The sequence below is a fragment of the Muntiacus reevesi genome, chromosome 12, assembly GCF_963930625.1.
Source record: "Muntiacus reevesi chromosome 12, mMunRee1.1, whole genome shotgun sequence".
Classification (NCBI taxonomy): domain Eukaryota; kingdom Metazoa; phylum Chordata; class Mammalia; order Artiodactyla; family Cervidae; genus Muntiacus; species Muntiacus reevesi.
Window position 1 is genome coordinate 44,731,806 of NC_089260.1, and position 19,738 is coordinate 44,751,543.

The following is a 19,738-nucleotide window of genomic DNA, read 5'->3' on the forward strand; positions in this document are numbered from 1 at the left end:
TACAGCAATGCACGCCGTAGCACGTGGTCGCCCTCGGACCCCGGGGCGGACTCAGCCTGTTAAAGAGGCGCAGGGAGCTCGCGCCTCAAACGACTCCCAACCCCCGCCCCGGCGCGGAGCCGGCCGGGCACCGCTCAGTTTCCTTCCACCGGCCCGGCCGCGGGCGGACGGCCTCCAGTCCCTAGGCGGCGCTGTGGGCTCGCAAGAGCGGCCGCGGCACCAGAGAGCGCCGTCCCTCCCAGTGCGCATGCTCGCTTCCGCCGTGGGCTTGCCTTTTTTTTTTTTTTTTTTTTTTTTTCGGGTGGCCCAGGCGGCTGCGTACTGGCTGTGGGATGGGAAGTGAAGCCCCAGCGAGCGGCAACGGCGGGGCTGTGAGGAGCAGCCAGAGGGAGGCGGCGGCGGCGGGGAGTCGGTGAGCAGCTGGGAAAGCGGAGCCGGGGCGGAGCACCTGCAGGCACGGGCGGCGGCTTCACCATGGCGATTCGCAAGAAGAGCAGCAAGAGCCCCCCGGTCCTGAGCCACGAATTCGTCCTGCAGAATCACGCGGACATCGTCTCCTGTGTGGCGATGGTCTTCCTGCTGGGGCTCATGTTCGAGGTGAGCCCAGCCCGCCCCAACCGCCCGCCCCGCCGCCGGCCCGGGCTTCTAGCACAGCCCCTCGGTCCGGGACCGCTGGGGGACCCCGGCCGGGGCGGGGGGAAGGTGCCGGCCCCCCCGGCCCCCAAAGAGCGGGCCCGCCCCTCCCCGCGCTGGCCTGGGACTGAGGAGCCCCGGGGGCCTGGCCGCCGCCCGCCCGCAGGGACCGGGGCCGCCGCGTCGCCCCCTCGGCCACCGCGCACGCCGCCCCCTCCCGCCGGCCGCGCAGTTCCTGGTTCCCGCGAAGGGTTACGTGGCAGCCGGCGAGGGGCCGGCGGGCGGCGGGGGCGGCCCCTGCGCGCCGAGCTGGCTGCGGGCAGTGGGCGGGCTGGGGAATGGCCGGCCGGCCAGGCCGCAGGGGGCCGGGGAGAGCCGGGGGCCGCGGCCGCGGCGGCGCGGGGTTTGAGGGGCAAACCGACGGAGCCGGGCGCCGGCTGCCGGCTGGAAGGGCGGTGGCCACACCGGGCAGTGAGCGGTCGCCGCGGGATCACCCACCCGATTGTTAAGAACTTCGGTCTCCCAAACTGGTATTGTTACCAGTGATCGAACTTTTTTTTTTTTTTGCCCCGCGCTTGCTCTCCTTAAAGAAACAAAGTCTGATACGGAAATCGGGGTACAGAGCAGAAGTGCCGAGGAGTCGAATAATTTTCTTTTCGTTTCTTGAAGTAGGAGAGGATGGAAATGTCAGAAGTGTGTAAATTCTCTTCCCACGTAGCGCGTATCGTGATGACTTACTTAACAGCTGTTGAATGTGGGTAATAAACTTTGCCAGGTGAACGGGTAACATCCTACGGCTTCCTTCCCCTCGCTCCCCAAAACACACACCCGTTCCTTATCCTCTCTCCCTTTTTAACTTTTCTCTGTAGCTCCTGAGCCCCCACCAAATGCACTCGTTATTTTACCTATTTATTGTCTCCCTCCTGGAATGTAACCTCAGTGAAGGCACAATTTTTTTGGTTTTGTTTTTCTTAATTTCCAGCGCCTAGAATATATCCCGGCATTTAAGAAGTGATTACAAAATATTTGTTTAATGAGTGACATTAAGAATTCTTGACTACTGGGTAGCTCAGGGAACCCTACCCAGTGCTCCGAGGTTACCTAAATGAGAAGGAAATCCAAAAAAAGGCGGTGTATGTATATGTATAGCTGATTTACTTTACCAGTACAGTAGAAAGTAACACAACATTTTAGACAGCTATGCTCCAATAAAAATGTTAGCAAAATACAGACAGAGCAGTAAAGACTTTCATATGCAGTTCAGTGTGAACAGTATCCAATTAAAGACAAGAAATCCTGTTTCCAACTCACAAGTGATTAAACAAACAGTAATTAAATTAAAAAAAAAAAAAAAACTCTTAAGAAAAACTAGTTGGAATGAGACTGCCAGTGACCAAAGGATGACTAAATTGTTAAAATAGAACCTGTGTGGCTCTTTTAAATGTTATTATTAGAAATTGAATATTTTAATACTTAAATTTATTTTCAAACTTTTTGCTCATCTTCAAATGGGCTTTTTCTGGATCTAGATAAATTTTTTTTTTTTAATTCTTGATAGTGTCATTTTTGCCCACTTAGTCCAAGTTAAGGAGGCAGTGAGTATTCCTAAATGGGAAGGTAGAAGGGAACTAACATGTGTCATATAGTTCATTTTAGGTTGGGCCTGTTCTACTTACCACCTGAATGACCTAAGAGTAAGCCTCAATTTTTCTGCTCTGTATAAGGAAATTCGGGTGCTCTTCTCACCGCTTGCAAGGATCAGATAGCATGGTATGAAGGCATCTCATGGTTTATAAAGTACTGTATGAATATGTGTGATATTAAAAATGCAATGCTAAACATTTGTACTCACTTTCTGAATATTATACTTACATACATATCCCTTCTGCTTTGGTCTTATATTGAACAGTTTTGTAAGACTTGCCATAACCCATCTCCACATGGTAAAAATTCCTGACTTTGAAGATATAATTTAGGAGTAATATTATCTGCAAAATGTATTTGCAGTGTTTTGAATGAAATGGAATATAAATCAGAAATGCTGACACTAAGAAATGTTTTAGCTTTGTTTTTATGTAAACATTTTTATGTTCTCTCACCGCATTTCTAGGGGAGTTCACCACCAGTTAACTTCCTCATATCAATGATTTTTTTTTAACAGTGAAGGGATTTTCACCTTTACATCTGTAAAATTTATCGATTTAAATAGACTCAACAAAGATCTAAATAGAAGTTTTTAAAGTCAATTCAAAAAAGAATATTGAAGTAGTATACAGGAGAAAGTTTGTGTATGTCCCATGACATTTTTCTTGCCATATGTTAAAGTTTTAGGATTTAAAAGCATGTTATCTACACATGGGAAAAAAATATACCGGTTCGTTTTGATGCTTTCAAAATAATTGCTGATGAATCTCACCATCAACATAGTTATTGAATGGTGGTATCTGTGCTAGAATAATAGAGTTGATATTTTTGCAACAGAACTGTTAGCCTTTTGTGTAAATATACTGAGAAAATGTCAGAGGATTTATGGTGAAATTGACAAAGCAATAACAGATACAGTATTACTAGCCAAAATGAAGACTCTAGTATAAATGCTGAAGCTAAAGGGAGTTAGACCTCTACTGCTTGCTAACTTGGTAACCTAGGGCATGTCATTTAACTTCTCAAACTTGTTTCCTTTTCTGTAAGATAGGGCTCATTGGATTACTCTAAGAATTAAATTAGTTTGTGTAATTCATAGTTGAAAGTTTAGCTTACAGGAGACATGCCATAAATGATAGCTCATTATTCCTTAAGTATTTATCAAGGTCAAAAAATAGAAGACAGAATTTTTATGTGAGAGAAGGTTCTAACAGCATCTAAAGAGCTGTATATACCAACCTGCCAATGCAGAAGACACAGGAGATGGGTTCGATCCCTGGGTTGGGAAGATTCTCCTGGATTAGGAAATGGCAACCCACTCCAATATTTTTGCCTAGAAAATCACATGGACATAGGAGCCCAGCAAGCCACAGTCCATGGGGTCGCAAAGAGTTAGACATGACTGAGCACACACATTCATTCTTGATAAAGCAATAGTTTGTTTTGGGGAAATGGAAGACTTTAATTTACAGGGAATTTTGTGTTCTCAGAAATTGCTGATTTTGAAATTATGTTTTTTTAAGTACAGTCAGTTTCTGTCCACATACTGCAAATTGTGGTGTATAATTCATGACTTCATATTGGAGTGAGGAAAATTTAATAGTTAGAAGATGTAAGGATACTTGAAAAGCTTTCCAAAAGCAAGGATGCAGAAGAGGAGTTAGGAGTCTCCACGAGGAAGATCTACTGGAAGGGACTTAACTTTTCACATACTCAGGAGTCCAGGTTGTTCATGCCATGCCAGGTTAGGGGGACCTTTACAGTTGCAAGTATCGTGAAACAGACTTGGAGGTTTATTTCTAAGTGTGGCTTGTCTTAATGCCACTGTTTTCTTTCCTTCTTTTTTTAAGAAGTTAATTTTATATGTCAGTGAGAAAGTAGGATTTGATATTCAGAAACTGCCTATATCTTTAAGACATCCAGTCCATGTAGCAGTCACTCCTTCCTCTAGCAAGTACAACGTAGTTAACATTTCTGTGTAACAAGCTACCAAGCCCCAGCTGGTGACCGTGAAAGAAATATTATGATATTCATGATAACTGTAATCAGTGCAGAGTTAAATAATTCATTAAGTGTCATGGTAACCTGTTTAAGATATATCTGAATAAGTCTCATATTTTTCTTATAAATGGAGAGCAGTGCTTCAAGTGTCCCAAACTGTCCTAAACTCAGTCTTCCTTTTGAACACATTACATGTTTCTTGTGTGTGCATGCTTAGTGTGTCCGACACTTGGTGACCCCGTGGACTGTCGTCCTCCAGGCTCCTCTAGCCATGGGGTTTTCCAGACAAGAATACTGGAGCCATTTGCCATTTCCTCTTCCAGGGAATCTTCCCCACCCAAGGATTGAACCCCTGTCTCTTGCATCTTATGCATTGACAGGAGGATTCTTTACCACTGCACCACCTGGGAAGCCCATGTATTTCTGTAGCATATTTTATTCCAAACTAATTTGTCTTCCTATTGATTAAGTGTAATATTAGTTTAACGAAAACAGTGTTGCCTGGGATATGACACTTAGGAGGCCTGGAAATGGCTAAGGGCATGATTATTCGTTTAATTTTCCTTCTCTTTTAAAAAAATTTCCTATAAACTTTTGTAGGGTGTGTGGTTTGTATTTTTCTTCTTATTCTACATACTGTCACATGCTAAACTAGCTGGAAGCCAGATTTTAATTTTATTTGGAAGCCTAGGATGAAAGGATAATGTAATTTTTGTTGCTTTGGGAATTTGATATTAAATTTATCTTTGAAGAATTTCCCTTGTCATTTGTTTAAAACTTAGAAGTGTTTTCAGCTACAGTAGTGGTGACTTCATATTTTAAACTAGAAACAGGGATACAAAGTGTGTTTGTATATGAAATCTAAATAAGATATTAAAGCATAAAATTTAGTCATCAATCAGCTTTATTTAAAAGAATTGCAGAAAAGCAGTGTTACCCTGGAAACACATGTCATCGCTCTGCTGTAATGTATCCGTGTGAATGACCCAGAATGTAACATAGAAAAGCCTTACTGGCCTCTTCTAGTCAAGGGGCTTACTGTATCTACCCAGCAAAGCAACCCACTGGAGGGGCCTTACCCTGACTCCAGCTCACAGGCCTGCAATACTCCGGGATGGCAGAGCCCCGCTACACCGGTATGTTGTGCCTCTCCCCACCTCTGCTGCTCACCTGCTGGGTCTCCCATCTAGTCCAGGCCTTGGTGGGGCCTGGTTCCCTTTCCTTTTCTCCAGTATAGTGGCCTCCCGTTGCCTTGCTTTTCTCCCTGCAGGCTTCACTGTCCACACTCTGCCCAGGCCCTCGGCTCCCTTTCCCTGTTGGTCTTTCTCCCTGTTTGACCTATACGTATCCAGCTGTAGTTCCCCCTGGCACCTGCCTTTTCCCTGCCTCCCCATTTGTGGGTTGCTCAGGGTTGTCAGAGAAAGTTGTGGGCTCAGGCTGCTAGATAGTATTACAAGTCAAAGGTTTCTGACCTCAGACAAAAGTAATACTCAGGGATCTTTTTACTTCTCCCTGGCCAGCTCCTTTCCCTAAAGGAACTTTAAAAATACTCATCATTGGATTCCCCAGCTTTGCTTAACAGATAACATTGCTTCCCCTCCATGCCAGGGAGAATTTCTTCAGTTTCTTGTGTTTTGAATTTATCTGTCCCATCATTTTTACCTTCTGCTTAGTGTAAGAGGAAAACAGTTTAAGATTAACCTTTAGCTAAAGCACTTTGGCCACCTGACGCAAACAGCCCACTCACTGGAAAAGACCCTGGTGCTGGGAAAGACTGAGGGAAAGAGGAGAAGGGGACGACAGAGGATGAGATCGTTGGATGGGATCGCTGACTCAGTGGACAAGAGTCTGAGCAAACTCCAGCAGGAGATAAGTGAAGGACAAGGAAGCCTGGCATGCTGCAGTCCATGGGGTTGTAGAGTCGCTCATGACTCAATGACTGAACAGCAGCTATCCTTGTGTTTCATTCCTTACCAGATCTTTCTGTCCATTTTGCCCTTACATGTTAAATTCTCCCTAGCTCCTTTCCTGACCAGCCTCTCTCACCAGCTCAGTCCCTCCCATCATGAAACAACTTAAGCCTGCCCTGGGACCTCTCACTGGGAACCCCTGTGTTCGTCCGTTTTGGGCTCTCCGCACCACTGTCACGTGCCTTGCGCGCTCTCGGTTGGAATCACTCAAACGCTGTGACCACTGATGTCTTCTTAAATCGTCCAGTCCACTGTACTCTTTTCCTAACATGTCTCTATTGAAGCTTTGGCTTTATTGTCCACACCGTCCTGAAATGTTTCCCCTCTGGCTTTTGGGGTGTCCACTCTCTTCATTCTCTGCTGTTCCTCTCTGATCATTTCTTGTTATTTCCCTACCAGCTTTCCTCTGCCCTCTCCATGGTTCTGATTTGTCCTGCTTCTCTTTAAATCCTGTACACTCTCTACAGAGGACTTACATATTTCGACAGCCTCCACTGTGTACCATCTATTCTCTGTAAAGAGAGACTTCCAAAAATCCTTGAGCCTGGCCCTCCCTGCGGAGCTCCAGCAGTGGGTCTCACCTGCCTGTTGGTCTTTCCACCTGCATATCTCAAAGAAATCTAAGTTTACTGAAAACTCCTCTTTCCCTAAAACCTGTTGTTCCTCCTGTATTCCCCATTTTTATTAATAGTATTGTTTTTCGCCTACTTGTTGAAGCATCAGTACATGATCTCTGATTCTTCCCTCCTGCATAACAAGCCTTCAGTCAGTCAGTCAGTCAGTCAGTCAGTCAGTTAGTTCAGTCGCTCAGTCATGTCCAACTCTCTGCGACCCCATGAACCGCAGCACACCAGGCCTCCCTGTCCATCACCAACTCCCGGAGTCCACCCAAACCCATGTCCATTGAGTCAGTGATACCATCTGACCATCTCATCCTCTGTCGTCCCCTTCTCCTCCTGCCCTCAATCTTTCCCAGCGTCAGGGTTTTTTCAAATGAGTCAGCTCTTCATATCAGGTGGCCAAAGTATTGGAGTTTCAGCTTCAACATCAGTCCTTCCAGTGAATACCCAGGACTGATCTCCTTTAGGATGGACTGGTTGGATCTCCTTATAGTCGAAGGGACTCTCAAGAGTCTTCTCCAGCACCACAGTTCAAAAGCATCAATTCTTCGGCGCTCAGCTTTCTTTATAGTCCAACTCTCACATCCATACGTGACTACTGGAAAAACTATAGCCTTGACTAGATGGACCTTTGTTGGCAAAGTAATGTCTCTGCTTTTTAATATGCTGTCTAGGTTAGTCATAACTTTCCTTCCAAGGAGTAATTTAATTTCATGGCTGAAGTCACCATCTGCAGTGATTTTGGAGTCCCCAAAAATAAAGTCAGCCACTGTTTCCACTGTTTCCCCATCTATTTGCCATGAAGTGATGGGACCGGATGCCGTGATCTTTGTTTTCTGAATGTTGAGCTTTAAGCCAACTTTTTCGCTCTTTCTCTTTCACTTTCATCGAGAGACTCTAGTTCTTCTTCACGTTCTCCCATAAGGGTGGTGTCATCTGCATATCTGAGGTTATTGATATTTCTCCCAGCAGTCGTGATTCCAGCTTGTGCTTCATCCAGCCCAGCATTTCTCAGGATGTACTCTGCATATAAGTTAAATAAGCAGGGTGACAATATGCAGCCTTGACGTACTCTTTTTCCTATTTGGAACCAGTCTGTTGTTCCATGTCCCATTCTAACTGTTGCTGCCTGACCTGCATATAGGTTTCTCAAGAGGCAGGTCAGGTGGTCTGGTATCCCAATCTCTTTCAGAATTTTCCACAGTTTATTGTGATCCATACAGTCAGGCTTTGGCATAGTCAATAAAGCAGAAATAGATGTTTTTCTGAAACTCTCTTGCTTTTTCGATGATCCAATGGATGCTGGCAATTTGATCTCTGGTTCCTCTGCCTTTTCTAAAACCAGTTGGAACATCTGAAAATTCATGGTTCACAGATTGCTGAAGCCTGGCTTGGAGAATTTTAAGCATTACTTTACTAGCATGTGAAATGAGTGCAATTGTGTGGTAGTTTGAGCATTCTTTGACCTTGCCTTTCTTTGGGATTGGAATGAAAACTGACCTTTTCCAGTCCTGTGACCACTGCTGAGTTTTCCAAACTTGCTGGCATATTGCGTGTAGCACGTTCACAGCATCATCAAATCTTCTAGGATTTGAAATAGCTCAATGGGAATTCCATCATCTCCACTAGCCTTATTCTGCCTCAAAGTTTCCACTTCTCTTCTACCACCGCTGCCTTAGTTCAAACCTTAATAGCTTTCACGGGGTTTCTCCCATACTTGACTTGCCTCCTTACTCCAGTTTATTTTTCTCTGATATTTATTTAGTAATGTTGATCAATCACTGAATAAATGCCACACGCCCTGCCGGATTCTGAGCTTCTAGTGATGAACAGAAACCAGTGTAGTCCCGGCTTTTACGGAGGTTACTGTATTGGGTAACAGCAGTTGTGAATATCAGCACGCCGAGAGTGTGCATTTTGTAAGAATGGAACCCAGGTCTCTGAGGCAGTCTAACAAAGGAAATGACCTATCCTAAGAGGCAGGGAAGGCTTCCTTGAAAGGGTGTAGTTGACCTGAGATCCCGAGTGGAGAGGTTTTCCGATAAAACCACACGTGCACAGAGCCCTGGGTGGGAGGAGTGCAGGAGGCAAGGCCAGACCCTGGAGTTCTCATCCTGGGGAGAATGGGACTCAACTGGAGGACCTTTGGGGGTGGTGGAGGAAGGGTGGGCGGGCCTGGGGAGTGTGTTCACCTGGTGGAGGGCAGGATTCCAGTTGCCAGCTAGAGTGTGGATCTGAGGGTGACTTGGGGGGCCAGCGCTGGGCCACAGTCAGCCGCCTCTCTAAACACCAGTAACTCCCTCCTCACATTGTCTGGTCAGGCTACAATAAAGTGCATTACTTAGATCAGCACATAGGCCCTTCCTCACGTCCACCTGCTACGCCTGACCTCCTGGTTCCAGCTCCTTGACCTTTGCGCTTCCCTTTTTCCCGCCTGGGCTGTCCTCCCCTCCCCTGCCAGGGAACTTTTCTTTGCCAGCAGGAGCCGCTCAGGCACCACATGTCCTGCAGAGCTTTTCCTCACCTCAGGAAGAAAACAAAAACCTCACTCCTCACCTCAGGAAGAAATCAAAAACAACAACAAAAAAAATGCAGTGTTTTCTCCTCAGTTCCTGTTGGCTCTGATTCTTTGGTATTATCGCCATTTGTTTCTTCCAAAACCCAAATAAGTTTCTCGTCGTCTGGATCACATCATCATCTTTGTTATCCTTTCTTGTCTGGTACAGTGTTTGTGCCTGTAAATACTGAGTAAGCGTTCCGTTTTCCTGTTGTGACCACTCTGCTTGTACCAGTCGGCAGGTCAGTTCAATATTTGTGACCACGTACCTATGCCAGGTGTGAGGAGATTAACACACACACCACAGACCCTGCCTTCCGTCCGTTTTCGTCCTGGTAACGGTGCTCCCTTTTCTTTCATTAATTTACATTTAAAAATTTTCCTGATGGCTATTTTGTGTTCATTGTACAGGTCTAGAGAGAGAAACATTATTTATCAAAAACACTGTTTATTGGAACTGCAGTTCTCTTTTTTTGAAATCTTAAAGTTAGGAGTGAATTGCACAATCCCATCTAAATTGCAGACTGCTCTGGTGAATTACCTTAACTTCACGCTCCTTGGCGAGGGGGAATCCCAGTTGTGCCTGTCTGGGTGACACAGGAACTGGGGGGGCCCTTGGTTCTCAGATGCAGGGAGAGAACTTAGAATGTTTTTTCCCCCAGAGTTGCTGTTTGGGAGAGCGTCACTAATTGACCTGATCTTTCTTTTTTTCTAGATAACGGCAAAAATTTCTATTGTTTTTGTTACTCTTCAGTATAATGTTACCCTCCCTGCCACAGGTAGGTAGTTTTCTTTTGGAATTTCCTGGTTAAGTAGAAGAGTTCAGCTGGGCAGACTTGGAAATTTCTGTGAACACTAGGTTCTTCTTTATCTTCACAGATCTCATTCATGATGAGAACGAATATTATTCTTGATGATTTTGTGATAATGCAAGATCTGATGTTTTGGGTTGACTTCACCCTGTATGAAAATCAGTTTTTATGTGTTTAATGTTTACTGTGTACTTTTGTAAGTGGGCTTGAAATTCCATCAAAGAATAGGGTTTTTGTGGGGTTTTTTTGTTTTTGTTTTTTGTCCTTCTCTTCCCTCTGATCTTTTCATAAGAAAATCCTAAGCATAGATATTTTGCATTTTCTGAAGTGTCATTGTTCAGTCAAGGTTTCTAAAGGCCCAGTGTTCAGGTTCAGTTTTTTTGACCTATGAGTTCTGCTTGGGAACTATAATAACATCCCTCTTAAGCCCATATTATTGTTACTTTTTGGTTCTGCTCTACCATCTATCAGTTATTTTGATGAGAGAATGACAGTAAGCTCTAAGAGATATCTTGGGAATAGCATCCAAACTACATTTTTAGGTTTTATTTCAAGTTTTTTTTCTAGATTATGCTACGTGAGAATCAAGTAGTTATTTAAAGTTGATTATAGTTGAATATAGTAATTAATTTATTAGCATGGATGAGAGATGTGGTATTCACTTAACAAGATAGCATATTCAGGCAGTAAATTTGTCCCCAGTGTCTCTATTTAGAATGTGAGATAAATTACACAACATGGAATTGGGTTTTTGTTCAATTTTATCATTTTATAAATGTTTGGTTTAGTAATTTAGATATCAGATTACTCAAAACCACAAAGTTGTTTAGAAATTTGAGTATGCCAGAGAGGAACAAAGCTCTTTTATCAACTCACAAGTATTTGCTTAAGTCTTGTTCTGGAAAATTAGCAGTTTTAAAGACTGAAAACAAAGGTAGCAGTTGCTTCTGTCTCCCCTGCTTAGAGTTCAAAACTAAATCAAATCAAAGTCAGCTTTTCCATCAGAATCATAAATATGGTATCTAGTTTGAAAAATAGAGCTAGAAAGTTGAAAGTTTCAAAAGTTCCTTGAAAACACAGGCAAATGGGCTAAGTATAACTTACTTTAATATAACTGAAATATAACCTGCTCTACCCCTGGGATCTCCAAGGGTCTGAGTGTGGCCTCCGCTCCCCTGTGCTCTGACTTTAATGGCTGTAACTAACCTGTGTCAAGTCTTTGTAAGTAATTTCTGAAACTTTAGACTTCTAGGTAATCTCAGTTTTCATTGCTGCTAAGACTCAAGGTGTCCAAAAGCATATTACCGTGATGTTTCTGTAAACTTATTTATTAGATTAGTCTTCTTTTGTTTCCATAACTGTGTTGTACTCAGTGCTGTTTTTATAATCTTATGCATATTTTTGTGTGTGTGTGTGTGTGTCCTGTCCTTTTGACCTTCAGAAGAACAAGCTACTGAATCAGCGTTCCTTTATTACTATGGTATCAAAGATTTGGCTACAGTTTTCTTCTACATGCTAGTGGCGATAATTATTCATGCCATAATTCAAGAATATGTGTTGGATGTAAGTATACAATCTTAGAAATGTATACTTTATAAAATACTAGCTCTCCATACCATGATAGTTATGTTAAATACGTTTTTATAATCTTAAATTTACAATTGTTTTTATTTTTAGAAAATTAACAGGCGAATGCATTTCTCCAAAACGAAACACAGCAAGTTTAATGAATCTGGTCAGCTTAGTGCATTCTACCTGTTCTCTTGTATTTGGGGCACATTCATTCTCGTATCTGTAAGTATGTACTACGCTTAAATTCTCATCTCTCAGAGTATTTAATTATATACTCAGAACAGGAAATGATGTCCTATTTTTAGCACTCATAAGCAAACCCCGAACCTTAGAAAAATTCCTCTTCTGTTGTTGTTCTTATCTAAGATTAGGAGTTCTGCTATTGAACTAGTCTAAATCAAGTTTCATCAGTGAGCCTCTCTTTGAGTTTTTATACAGCAAGAATTGCCAACTATGTTCAGTGTTCCAGAAAGCCTTACACAGTTGTAGGCGATCTGAATGTTGTCTTCATATCTGTAGTCATTTGCAAGTGGCTCTGTATTAGCAGAAAGGGTAAGTTATCAGTAATACTTTCACAAGGTTGTATGTATACTAGAGATGAATAAATAGGCCAAGTGAGTTTTCCAGGGTATGACACGGTTGGAGACAGACTAAAACTCAGCTTTTCAAGTCCAGAGCTTGTTCCATTGTAAACTGCTGCTTTAGTGATTATAAATGAACATAAAATTCAGCTTAAAATCTTATATACTCAGAAATTTTTTTTTTATTATTGATGTATACAAATTCTGTCTTACACAGTTTTAAAAAAACAAATGTGTTAAACCTCAATAGATATTAAGGATAAGTTGCTTCAGTTTTTTCTATATATACATATGTGATAATTCTCACTAAACAGATCTGGTTATCTAAGAAAAAGACATGGTTATTATGTGGACATGTATGCATGCTCAGTCACTTCAGTCATGTCTGACTCTTTGTGACCCCATGGACTGCAGCCCACTAGGCACCTCTGTCCATGGTATTTTCCAGGCAAGAATACTGGAGTGGGCTGCCATTTCCTTCTCCTTTTGTGGACATAATCTTATAAAACTTGACACCACCTTGATCCTGTCTCCTGTCAGGTGCCCCCTCTTTTGGAACTCTTTCTTTGATTAACTGAGACAAAATTCATTCCTTGGATGACTGTTATGTGCCATTACTGTTTTTTGGTTGTGTTTACATATGTGTCTTTTTTACTCTCCTGGATCGAAAGAATTTCAAAAGGCAGGAATTACGTCTTTTTGGACTTCACATCATTCATTGATTTTCACTTCACTAAAGTAAGCAGTTCGACTGAATGAAAAATAACTAAAACATCTAAAATGTTTGACTTCCGTGGACCCTTTGGAACTTGAGATGGAGAGTTGTAAATGTGCAAGAAGTGAAAATACTGTCTTATTTTCTAAAGAATTTACATGCTCATTAGGCTAATTATTGTATCTTCTCTCTTAGGAAAACTACATCTCAGACCCGACTATCTTGTGGAGGGCTTATCCCCATAACCTGATGACGTAAGTCATTTTTAGTAGACTTTTCTCACTTAAGGGCCATGGTCATGTCACTTTTAAGCAGGATTTATTATTCTCCTTTAAGACATGAGGCAAATTCGTACGATGGGTATGTCTTTGGCAATCACGCTGCCATAAGAATGAGAAATTCCTTCTTGCTTTTATTATGTGTAGTCTTCTCAGTGTGTCTATTACCTTAAGAAAACTGATTTTAATAGTAATCCTGCTTTAGTCCTCTGTCTTCTTCTTTTCCCTCATCCCTGCTCCATCTTCTACATACTCTTGCTCCTTTTCTTTACCCTACTCTCTTTTCTTCCATTTCTTCTCTCTTAACACTGTAAGCTTGAGGGTAGAGACTGTTTCACTTTTTTGGCCCCCAAGGTTTCTGTACAGTGCTATAAGAAGCTCAGGGGTCGCCAAGTCAGCTAGCTAAGTTACTCATTCTTCAAGCCCAGTTCTAAAACATCTATTCCATATTTTCCTTGCTCCTTTAGCATCTGTGGGCTTCTGCTTTCCTGAATTTTTCATTTTGTTGTGCAGCATTTTATGTTTATACATTGTCTTGGCTGCTCTGTAATTGTCTCATTTATGGAAATCAGTCTTATGTTGTGCCCATGCCCACCAAGACTGTATGTACTTGACAGCAGAAGGAACTGTCTCTCTTCATATCCTTTGCTGTGCCAGCTGTAGGGGCTCATCACCTAGGCAGTAGTCAGTGGATGCATTGTGATGGGAGAATTGGAGAAAAAGATATGAAGAGAGTAACATGACCTACTGGAGAAGGCAGTGGCAGCCCACTCCAGTACTCTTGCCTGGAAAATCCCATGGATGGAGGGGCCTGGTAGGCTGCAGTCCATGGGGTCGCTAAGAGTCGGACACGACTGAGCGTCTTCACTTTTACTTTTCACTTTCATGCATTGGAGAAGGAAATGGCAACCCACTCCAGTGTTCTTGCCTGGAGAATCCCAGGGGCGGGGGAGCCTGGTGGGCTGCTGTCCATGGGTTCGCACAGAGTCGGACACGACTGAAGTGACTTAGCAGCAGCAGCAGCAGCATTACCTAGTTTTACCATATTCTGCTGAGCCATTCTGACTTTTAATAAGTGTATTAATTAATTCAATGAACTTTTGTAGAATGGGGATATAAACATCATATTTATGTGGAACTGTATTTTCTCCCCTTCCCTGAACCCCTTCCCCTCTCTCCCTACAGAATTATTCAGATAGGCTTTGTGTTTTCCACTTTAGACCTCTGGAGGAGAGGGGGAGGGAAAGCAGAAAGAGGAGGTCTAGAGGGGTGTGGTGTGAAGAGACTGTGGACTCTAGACTGATGAGAATATGTCTCCTGGGAGCCCTACAGTGCCTTATTCCTCTCTTGAATCCAAGTTTGTTTCCATTTATTGGGTGCTCTCAAGTGTCTCAACCAGGTAGAGTTACCATGTTTCCCTAAGGAAAAATCCAGAGGCTGTTTGAAATTGGGATTGTCTCAGTTTCCAGTGCTGGTGAATCTGTGCACCTTCACTTCCTCACCATCTTTTTGCCCTTCCCACTTCCCTTTTGCAGAACCCTTACAGATGTGTGATTTGATTCCCTCAGGGACATGTTCCGCACATTTTCAGTAGCTGACAGGCACACTCATCAGCGCTCGCTCACTCACTCACAGGCAAGGGGCTCTGTTCCCTGGTAGCTTGCTTGGTTGCTCCCAGGATTCTGTGGATCATGTCTTTGCTCCTGCTGTTTGGTCCAGAGGAACTGACTGATGGCGGAGAGACCCTGGGGGGGCTGGGGGAGGGGGCTACTGCCGAGTGAAGTACAGGAAGTATTGTAAGGGGACCTGAAATAGTAACACAAAGGTAGCTACCTAGCACGTCCTGATTTCCAGTGTTTGTTTTTACTTTATTCTTTAAAGATGTTGTGCTTTAAACAATATGTTCTACTTTCTTGTGTTACACAGATTTCAGATGAAGTTTTTCTACATATCACAGTTGGCATACTGGTTTCATGCCTTTCCTGAACTCTACTTCCAGAAAACCAAAAAAGTAAGCAGGGGTTTTGTAATTTTTAGATTTGTGTTGTCATTTTTGCCCTTTTTTTGAGAAGTTGTTTTAAAATTAAATATTTCCTCACATCTCTAGCCTCCCTTTTCCCCTCTTCCATCCCCCCACTATTCTCTCACCTCCCCTTTTTCCACACAGACTAAATGTCTTTAAGTATTTATTGCAGAAACTTTTATTCATTTCAACTTAAGAGGGGGAGATCTTACATTTGACATGCTAATTTCTCATTTTAAAATTGTATTAGTGATAATTTAAATAAAATTTAAACAAATCTTGCAATGTAATATTCAAACTCTTAGCAGTTTCACAAGTGAGACTAAACGGATTAATTAGATTATTCTGCAACTAATGGTACTGTGTATAAGTCCCAGAGAAAAATTCAATATTGAGAAAAGTAAACCAGAGTTAAATATTCACCTTGATTCTTTTCCTAGTGAAATAGGTAGGAAAGATGTTCGTTTGTCTTGTTTGAACAGTAACTCAGCTCCTGGAGCACTGCAGTAGCCTCCTGTGTAGTTTTACCGTCGGTACCTCTGAAGTCAGTCTTACCTGATGTCACAGAGTAAACTTTGTTTCCTTGATTTTAACTCTTTCTCTTCTAAAAACTGTGCTAGGTCCTTTTTGCTCTAAATTAAAATCTAGCTGCTCACCTATGTTCCAAGGGTTCTTTCCATCTGTGCCCCTGTCCCCTGATCCCTTTTTCTTCCCTTTTTGTACCTCATTCAGTTTTAACATTCTATAATTCTATAATCCCAGCACATCGTTCTTTTCTCCAGGATACCTTTTCTAATAAATTAATCAAGCACTTTTATTCTCCTTTGGGGAGAGATTGTTTTTAAAATCCCTATATATGAACTGACGTTGGGGGGGGAGGTGCGGGTGATGGATGAAAAGAAAGTCATGAGTTAACAGCCATAGTTGGGAGACAGGTACATGGGGATTCATTATGCTCTCTGTGGGTTGTGTGTATTTTACATTGTTCCACATTTAAAACACTGGTTTTAAAATCCTCTTACTTTGAGAAGGTTTTCCAAAACAGAAATGTAACTACCTATCCAGTGACCATTTTATCTCTGCCTTCTTAAAAGCCACGAACACTTCTTTCTATATGTTCTGAGTAGTTAATCCATGAGTATAAGTACTTGATTTTATTGCTGTATTGTGTCTCTGGTTTTTGTGTCTTGTGTGTCAGTCATCATTGATGTCTGCCATGATTAGAGAATAGCACCAAATTAGAGTCCATGTAAAGTAGAATGGTTTTTAGTTGATTATAAGGATTAGGATGAAGATCCATAAAACCTTTGACTTAGAACTGTCTTAATATAAAATTTTTAGGCACACCACTTCCAATAACCCTTCCATATTTAGTGATTACCTAATGTGAACCATACGTGTCCCATAGCTGCACTGTCCAAAACAGTAGCCACAAGACACATTTAACCTAATTAAACAAAAACAGAATTCGCTTTCTTGGTCACACTAGCCATGTCGCAAATGCTCGTTGGCACACATGGTTTCACAGTCTGCCATTTTGGATCAGAGACAGAGAACCTAACCCTCATGGCAGAAGGTTCTGTGGAGCACTGCTAAGACCGTCATAGTCCTTGATATCTTAGCACCATGGTTCAGATGTTTAGATCTTCATGTACTTTTGTATCTATGGGATGTTTTACCTCTGGGTTTCATTATGAGTTCATATGTCTACATATTGTTCATTGACCATGTAAGTAGAGAGGGACATTTCAAAGTAATTGTTCATTTTAGTTCTCAAAGCTCTTTTCTTATCAATTCCTGCCAGATGGCATTTCTCCAAAAATGCAATCTAATTTTTGTGGAATAATTTGCATAACTTAGAACTTAACTGAAACTATTTTTAACACCTACATATGACAGTCGAAAGTAGCTGTTGCAAGTAATTAACATAATTTGAAAGTAACAGCTGCATATGTGTTCAACGGTTTCTTAAAATTTACTCTATAAGAATTATTTTTGGAAGAACTCTTCACTGGAAAAAAATTAGAACAGTGGTTGTTTTGACCCAGTCCTACAGAGAAATGGAAAAAGGAACACAGTAGAAATTCAAGAGGTGTGTTAGTCACAAATAACTCAGTTTGCTTTAAGAAGGATATTTTAAATGCATGTAATATGTATGTTTCAATATAAACAGTCCTCTCTTTTGTCCATAAGAGGATTCAAAATGTAATTTCTTAGCCATCTTGAATATAAGAAGTTTCAGGGAAGTGTGGATGGAATATCCAAATGTTTTATTTCTGATATTCAGATTATTTGGTTTAATTATCCATACATACAGTTGTATATGATATAAAGTATATTAAATTTTTAAAAAGCTTTTTGCCCACTCCTTCCTGAGGGTTAAATTCACACTTTTCATGTGCGACTTGTTGCTAATATCTGTCCTTCATCACTGGAGCTTCCTTGACTCATTTAAATCAGTTTTTCCAAAGTACATCGTTACTCTGTCTTATTGATTCCTCCACTAACCTTGTGTAAGCATTTAGAAATGACATTGGTTGAGTTTTCTCAGGTTATGTATCTTAACCCATTTATTTGTTGTTTAAAATAATCAATACAGATCTCTGTAGTATGAGAGCTTTGGAAAAATTTACATATGAGATCACTACATTTTTGGTTTAGGGGAAAATCTTTGCCTTATATTTGGGCATATATGTGATATTCAGTTTAAAGTAAAGTTCATATTTTAGTACTGTATAGTTAAGAAAAACATTTCCTTATAAAAATAGAAATTTACTAAAGTATACAGCTGACCTGGTTAATAAAAGATGTTGGAATAACAACCAAAAATGTTACCTGAAGTTATTTATAATTTTAGCATTTGTTTTGATTTAAGTGTACTGTGTTTATTAGGTATTCCATGAAAAAGGAGACTTATCAGAATTTTAAGTCATTAGTCTATGACTTTGTCTTTATGTAAACTACTTGAATATTAGCATTAAGGATATATAAGTACTTGGCAACTGCTCATTTCATTACATATTTTTTCCATTCAGGTTTAAGAAAGTTTGTAAATAAACAAAACCTCATTTCTGACTTCTGGTAAAAAGAGTTTATTTACATAACAAAATCATAGGGTAGTGAGTCTTGGAAAACCAAAATAGCTTTTTCTCATCCACGTTTGCATTCATCTAGACTCTAGGTTCTAAAACAGTTATGACTCCCTAATTGAAATCTGTGATGTGGCCGGTTAACTGATACCGTGAACTGCCTCTAAGAGTGCCGACATCTTTTCTCACTGATCTTTTCACCCAGCCTTCTCTTTTCTCACTGATCCCCACACCCCAGGGAAGCATGTAGGCCCCAGAGACCATGGTGCTGGGTAAGCTCTTTATTGTTGGCCACAGGCATGTAAAGCCCCAGAAGGGCTGTAACCCTATGAGAATTGAAGAACATCAGAGGAAGTCTGGTTTCATTTTAAAAATCATGCTACATCACACCTATCACCTATTATTGTTAATAGGGAAACACCTTTAACCTTCACTCTCCACCACTCCTTGCAGTAGACCCCTCCTTGTCACTCATTTATTTTGACACTTTTCTCTGGTTCAGCTTTGAATTTGCAAACTGCTTTAGAGACACTGGCCAGTTTGTAGAAGGCTCTAGTTTCTATTACTTAGAAAAAAGATTTCTTGGTATTCTGTCCTTTTGGAGAAGCTCTTGCTAAGGATTTGACAGTTGTGGCGATGGGACCTTTGGTGGTATTTTACTCACCATGATTGACTAAGTTGCTATCAGAAAGGCAGGGCTGAGATGCAAAGTTGAACTTGAATTTAGGGAAGAAGCTCTGGACTTTTCTTTACCTAAGAGCAAGCGAAACCTTGCCTCACATAATTAGGTTGAGATTTAAGGGGAAAAAAGAGAAATGGAATGACTTTTTGAAATATAGTATGTTTGTAATTTATGGTAGTGTTTTTAGATTTGTCTAACAGGAAAAAAGATAGGCAGCTTATGTTCTCTGCTAAATAGTGTATTTTTAAAACCTATTTGTGTTTCTTCTTTTTTAAAAAAATCTTTTTTTCTTTAATCTTTCCAAGCAGTTACACTGCTGTAGCTTTTCCAGCAGTTATTCCAGCAAATTAGTTTTTTACGTTGATTTATACAAGTTCTTATGTAATAAAATGAGTTTAGTGTCCAATCAGCAATTTTAAAACTTTTTAAAAAGCTTTTATTATAAGTATCAAGGGTCCTCTTGGTGGTGTTTTCCCCTCAGAAATCTGGAACATTGTGTAGCACATCTGAAGGAATATGGCATTGTTTCTTATATGTAGTCACTTACATGCCACCTCACTG

At 41.4% G+C, this 19,738-nt stretch overlaps 1 protein-coding gene across 1 annotated transcript in view; it reads left to right on the forward strand.

The window, feature by feature from the left end:
- The first annotated feature begins 303 nt into the window (after positions 1 to 303).
- Positions 304 to 19,738, forward strand: part of TRAM1 (translocation associated membrane protein 1) — a 32,189-nt gene continuing 12,754 nt past the window's right edge. Inside the window, exons 1-6 of the mRNA XM_065903339.1 lie at positions 304 to 597; positions 10,141 to 10,204; positions 11,679 to 11,800; positions 11,915 to 12,031; positions 13,301 to 13,359; positions 15,310 to 15,394. Coding sequence (XP_065759411.1) covers positions 475 to 597; positions 10,141 to 10,204; positions 11,679 to 11,800; positions 11,915 to 12,031; positions 13,301 to 13,359; positions 15,310 to 15,394 — 570 coding nt within the window. The 5' untranslated portion in view covers positions 304 to 474. The remainder of the gene's footprint in view (positions 598 to 10,140; positions 10,205 to 11,678; positions 11,801 to 11,914; positions 12,032 to 13,300; positions 13,360 to 15,309; positions 15,395 to 19,738) is intronic.